The sequence below is a fragment of the Leptonychotes weddellii genome, chromosome 15 (genome assembly GCF_054177405.1).
Source record: "Leptonychotes weddellii isolate Sample4059 chromosome 15, ASM5417740v2, whole genome shotgun sequence".
Classification (NCBI taxonomy): domain Eukaryota; kingdom Metazoa; phylum Chordata; class Mammalia; order Carnivora; family Phocidae; genus Leptonychotes; species Leptonychotes weddellii.
The window spans coordinates 34,947,270-34,953,269 of record NC_138383.1 but is presented as its reverse complement, the minus strand read 5'-3'; the positions used below and the strand labels follow the sequence as shown (position 1 = coordinate 34,953,269).

General features: G+C 51.9%; 1 protein-coding gene across 2 annotated transcripts in view; it reads right to left on the bottom strand.

Annotated features, from left to right (window-relative positions):
- COPRS (coordinator of PRMT5 and differentiation stimulator) overlaps positions 1-3,414 on the bottom strand; it is a 6,289-nt gene extending 2,875 nt beyond the window's left edge. Inside the window, exons 1-2 of one of the 2 annotated variants that reach the window (XM_081805408.1) lie at positions 3,256-3,414; positions 834-904 (exon numbers count right to left, since the gene is read on the bottom strand). In XM_081805408.1, the coding sequence (XP_081661534.1) occupies positions 834-904; positions 3,256-3,354 (170 nt within the window). In that variant the 5' untranslated portion in view covers positions 3,355-3,414. Of the gene's footprint in view, positions 1-833; positions 905-2,965; positions 3,045-3,255 lie in introns of those variants that run through there. The other variant, XM_081805409.1, reaches the window with a different exon arrangement.
- Positions 3,415-6,000: the final 2,586 nt, after the last annotated feature.

Sequence of the window (6,000 nt, the reverse complement as noted above, 5' to 3'; positions counted from 1 at the left end):
TAAAACTGTTAAATGGTACATTTTGTATGTGTTTGACCACATTTTTTTTTTAATTTTTACTCTGTGCCTCAGTTTTCTCATCTGTAAATATGAAAATAGGATTGTTGTGAGAGCTGTTTTAAAAAGGGGGGAACGGGAAAAGAAACACTTGGAACTGTACCTGGCCCTTACTCAGCAAGTGTGAGCTGTTATGACCGGACCTACATGTCCGTGTGGGCACAGTGCTTCTTCTGGACCAGGGCTATCCAACGGGAGTTTCTGTGATGATGGTAATATTCTCTCATCTGTGCTCCAACAGGCTAGCTAGCAGGAACCACGTGTGACTGCTGAGCCCTTGAAATGTGGCTAATGTGAATAGGGAACTGAGGTTTTCATTGTATTTAATTATAATTCGCTTAGATTTAAAGAGCACCAGTAGCTGGTGGTTATTACAGCTCGAGATCCTCCCACCCAATCCTCAGAACCACCCTCTGAGGTAAGCATTATCATCCCCATTTTAAAGAGGAAGAAAGGATAAGTGACTTATCTAAGGCCTCAAAACTGGAGCCCAGGACTCTGAGCCAGAGCTGAAAGTGAAAACAATGTTGCCTGGCTCCAAAGCCCCATACTCTTGCTGCTGCCCTAAGCTGCCTTTCTCAGCATAAGGGGAGGGTTTTTTGGACAAAAGGTCAGGACTTCCCTAAAGGAAGCTCCAGCCACGCTACCACACGAGGGCACTGTGGAAGCACCAGGCAGAAAACGCAACTCAGCAGCAAAGAGAACTGGCTGGAAAGGGGTCAACAAGACGCAGAGACAGTCCCTCCCCACATCCACCCGTCTTCTCCACTGTCTACTTGCCTAGCCGATCCATGGCCTTCTTGGTCTCTCTCTCCTGCCCGGAGTGGTCAGCGGGAGCAAAGCTGGCCTGCAGGAAGAAGAGAAGGTTACCCAGGACCCGGTATTAAGCTACCATCTCGCACCCTCACCTTTGTGAGGGTGGGGCTGGGGCTCTGTAACCCCCACTTCTGCTTTGCCCTAGGAGATGCGGCAAGGCCCGAGGGAGAAGGGCCTCGCTCCTTCCTATTCCTGCAGACGACACCCCGGTGACACTTCACCCCGGGTGACACTTTGCCCCCAGCAGTGGCAGCAACAGCACCCTCCTACAGCGGCCACTGGATCCAGTTCACAGTTTGCCAGCACTGGCGGAGCCAACCTCCTCCCTGGGCCCTCCCATTGGGGGTCTGAGTCCCAGGCCCTCAGGCCCCCTCCTCCAAGCTCGGAGACCCCAGCAGTAGCTGTGGGCAGCACCTCCTCCTCAGAAGTTGGAATTTCAGCTCTGCAAAGCCTCCCCTCTGAGCCTGTAAATTTTAATCATTCCCACCTCATTCCTACGTTCCCTCAGCCCTAGGGTTGGTAGCTGTTTCCTGCAGGTGCTACTGCCATGTTCATTTTTACCTTTTCAGTGACTTCACGTTCTAGCAAATTCTGTCTCCTGATACAAGGGGGCAACAGAGCTGTAGTTCCTAAGTGACGCTGAAGAGAAAGAAGTCTTCCCCTACTGCCAACTACATGCTTTTCTGCTCCCATCACTCAAAAGTTCCTGAAATCCTATCACCTCCAAGACTGCTTTGTAAATGGAACAAGAAATGTTCACAGCCTGCATAAGACATGGTTTCCATCCCAGCTCTGCCATTCATTCAGAGTGTGACCTTGATAGACCACTTCAACCCCCACACCTGGGATTCCTTCTCCAGAAACTGGAGATGACTGTTCTGACCTTGTAGGGGGCTTATGACAAGGTAACACTTATGAAAACACCTGGCACGTAGCAGAAATGTAGTATTTGTTGAATTTAAATCCGCCTTCTTAGCTCCTACACCTGAAGTGCACTTGGCACCTGCCCCAATTAGCCCATGACCTAGTCATCCCTAGATTTAATGAATAAATTCCACCTCTTGTAGTCAGTGACAACCCTTGGTCACCGCTACAGGTCAGCTGGTGGCATCTCTCCCGTGGACCACTGTCATAGCTCCCTGCCCTCCCACTCACCCACCCTGCCCAGCCTTAACAGCCTCACTCTGCTCAAAAACCTTCAACAGCCCTCCACGTGGGAACATAAAATTGGCCATGGCATTCACACCAACCCATGAGGGCCCCTCGACCTGCTGAGCACAGTTCTCTCCCCTGGCCCTGAGGCTCTGCCACCCCAGCTCCCAGCCATCTGCCCTGTCCTTCCTCACCTCCACGCCTCTGCAGGCACTACTACCACCCTGTCACCTTGGAGAGGAAGCACACATCCCTTCCTGCTACGTCCTGGCAGAATCAGTCTCACCCTGTCTGCACTCCAAAGTAATTTTTTTTTAAAGATTTCATTTGACAGAGAGAGACACAGTGAGAGAGGGAACGCAAGCAGGGGGGGTGGGAGAGGGAGAAGCAGGCTTCCCGCCGAGCAGGGAGCCCGATGTGGGGCTCGATCCCAGGACCCTGGGATCATGACCTGAGCCGAAGGCAGACGCTTAACGACTGAGCCACCCAGGCGCCCCGCTAAGTAATTTTTTTTATAAGTCTATCACTGCATTTTTCCTATCTTACTCGGGTTTAGTACCATCTTTGATGCTTAAACAAGCATTCCATTCCTCCCTCCCATTAACAGCCGTGTCTATCGTGGCAGGCACGACGCGAGGAGCCGGGTTAACAGCACTCAACAGAGGGTTCCTACCCTCAAGGAGCTCACCACCCAGCAGAACTGACTGGCTGTAAACAAGGACAGGTGACGACTGTAATAACGGTCTTTGAAAAACCAGGAGCTGTCTGGCGCGCAAATGAAAACAAGTTTCTGGAAACCCTGCGTCAAGCCAGGCCTTTGGTTTCAGTAAACAGAAAAGGAGAGAGTGCATCAGACATCATGCGGTGCTCAGGGTGAGCCGTGCATCCCCACCCCTGGTCACAGGTCCTTCGGGGACAGCGCGCTCCTCGCCGCACTCACCTGGCCCCGGCCCAGGCCCCCCGCAGCGGCCCCCAGCTCTCGGTCGTCAGCATCACCTCCCATTCAGCAAGTACGCAGAGGCGCCCCCGAGACTGCCAGCCCGACCTCCCGCCTCCGCTCGTCCCCCCCAGCCCCCACGCCCTCAGCCGCCGCGGCCCGGCAGTTTCCAGCGCGAGCGCGCGCCCAAACGGCGCTCCCGCGGCCCCGCGGCCCCCAACCCCGCCCCGCCGGGCCCGGCCCGCGAGCCCCGCAACTTCCCGCCCCGGGCCGCTGCTGGCGGCTGCGCTCACCCCCGGGCTGGGGGGCGCCTCCCGCGCGCTCGGCAGCGGCGGACCCCGAGGCGGCTCGGCGGCCCCCAGCGCCCGGACTCCTGCGGCCTGACGGTCCATGCCTAGCGGCCCGCGGATCGGAGTCCTGGACGCTGCTCGGCCACGTGACGCGCCCGCCTGGCTGCCAGCCGGAGGATACGCCGCGGAGGGGCCAATCAGCCGGGGGCGCTCCCGGCCGAGGGGGGCGGGACACGGGTCACGAGGAAGCCAGGGGCGGGGCTGCGCGGGAGGGGCGGGGCGCGTGCGCGCGGCAGCCGAAGCCCCTCTACCTACGGGTACCGGGATCGGATTTTTGGCGCTCCTGCGGGTGCCCGTCCCAGGGCTGACGACTGGCTGGGTCTGCAGTGCCAACCGTTATCCCTGCCCCACCACGCTGGATGTGCTTCGGCCCCCAAACCTCGAATTCCTGCTAGGATATTCAATTACGCGAGTCTCCCTGATAGTCTACAAAGCTCAGCTCTCACAAGTTTGACTGCAATTGAGCTCCAACCACACTTCACTCTCTCGTCACAGGTGTTTGCAGAACTCAGGCTGGAATGGGACTATAACCCACCCACAAATGGATGTGCCCAGGGATTCTCCACCCTAAGTTAATGATAAGTTCTTATAAAGTTGATTAGAAACCAGGATAGATGATGAAAACGACGTGCAGACACCCATATGACAATCACAGTAACCCTAAACATTCTCTGCTGTCACAGTAGTCTGGCCTGGACTCCTATTTTGTAATGCTCAAAGTCTGGCCCTCTATAGCCTGAGGGCAGGAGCAGACGGGCAGGGCCTGAGTTGGGGATAAACCCAACTCTAAAGTCACCCTTCCTTGCCTTTCCCCAGGCTGCCTAAACTCTTCTTAAGAAACCTGCTCAGGGTGTGATAATCATTTTAACAATGAAGTAGCAGAAAACCTAGAAACTGGGATTCCTGCTCACGAGGTCACTTTATGACAATCTTTTGGGACATTAGAGAGCTTATTCCTTCATCTCCCTCAACGAATGTGAACCATCAAAGACATTTGAAAAAAATTAGTGTAAGGGGGGGGGAGGGCAAAACAGGTGAAGGGGAGCGGGAGACACAGGCTTCCAGTCATGGAATGAGTAAGTCACAGGGATAAAAGGTACAGTATAGGAAATATAGTCAATGATATTACAGTGGACTTGTATGGTGACAGATGGGAACTACACTTGTGGGGAGCACAGCATAACATATGGAGTTGTTGAATCGGCTATGTTGTACACCTGAAACTGATGTTCACATTGCGTCAACTACACTCAAATTTAAAATTTTAAATAAAAATTTTTCCTACTATAAAAAAATTTAACCTAACAGTTGATACACAGTACCTTTTCTCTATGTAGACTTCCTGCAGAGAAAAGAATGTGACCAATTAATGTGTGCTCTGTTCTGACCCTTGAGTCAGGTTTCCCCAAATCGAACTGGACTGAGGTCAACACTCTCCACTAGAACCTTTAATGGTGGAAATAAAAGCTCTATTAATTGTAGTGTCCAGTATGATAAACATGTGGCTGTTGAGAACTTGAAATGTGGTCAGTGTAAATGAGAAAATACTTAATTTCAATAGATTTAAATTGCCAACATGGCTAGAAGCTACCATATCTAACAGTGAAGCTCTGGGTGCACTAGCTAGATGTATCTTCACAACCTGCAACAGAGCGCCCCAGATACAGGGTTGTGATGACCCCAGGGTGACCCACCTTCATAGCCTTGCTTTAAGGAGCCAACCACCAGGGGGCACCTGAGTGGCTCAGTCAGCTAAGTGCCGGACCCTGATTTCCACTCAGGTCATGATGGAGCTCCACAATGGGCTCTGCGCTCAGCAGGGAATCTGCTTGAAATCCGCCTCCCCCCACCCCTCCCTCCACACCTTCTCTCTCTCTCTAATAAATAAATCTTAAAAAAAAAAAAAAAAAAGAGCCAACCACCACCCTCTTTGTTCTCATCTCTTAAAAGCAACTTGACATGTATCTTCTTCCTAAAACAAAAATGCCATCAAGGATTTAGAATGCTAAACTTCCTTAATGGAAATGTGAGAGAGGAAATTTTAAAACAAGTGGCAAGCAAACATTTAGAGTACAAAAGCTCAAAGTAAAAATGTCCTAAAACAGATTCTAATATCATAGGAACTTAATATGTAATAAAAGTAGTACCACAGGGACGCCTGGGTGGTGCAGTCAGTTAAGCATCTAACTCAACTGCGGCTTGACTTTGGCTCAGGTCATGATCTCAGGGTCATGAGACTGAGCCTCGCGTTGGGCTCCCCACTCAGCAGGGAGTCTGCTTGAGATCCTCTCTCCCTCTCCCTCTAAAAATAAATCTTTTAAGGGGGGGGGGCGCCTGGGTGGCTCAGTCGGTCGAGCATCTGCCTTCGCTCAGGTCATGATCCCAGGGTCCTGGCATCAAGGCCCCCACTGGGGTCCCCATTCAGCAGGTAGTCTGCTTCTCCCTCTCTCCCTTTGCTCCTCTCCCTGCTCGTGTGCGCTCTCTCTCAAATAAGTAAAATCTTAAAACAAAAAAAAGTACCACAAATCAATAGAAAAATGACTGGCCACAAACCACATTGCAGAAAATTTAGTTAACTCCTTGGGGGAAAAAAAAAGAGTTCTCCTCAGCAAGAGGAAGGGTTTTCAACAATAGAAGTCATACACACGCCAAAATATCCTCTGGGAATCAAAAACCACGACATACACA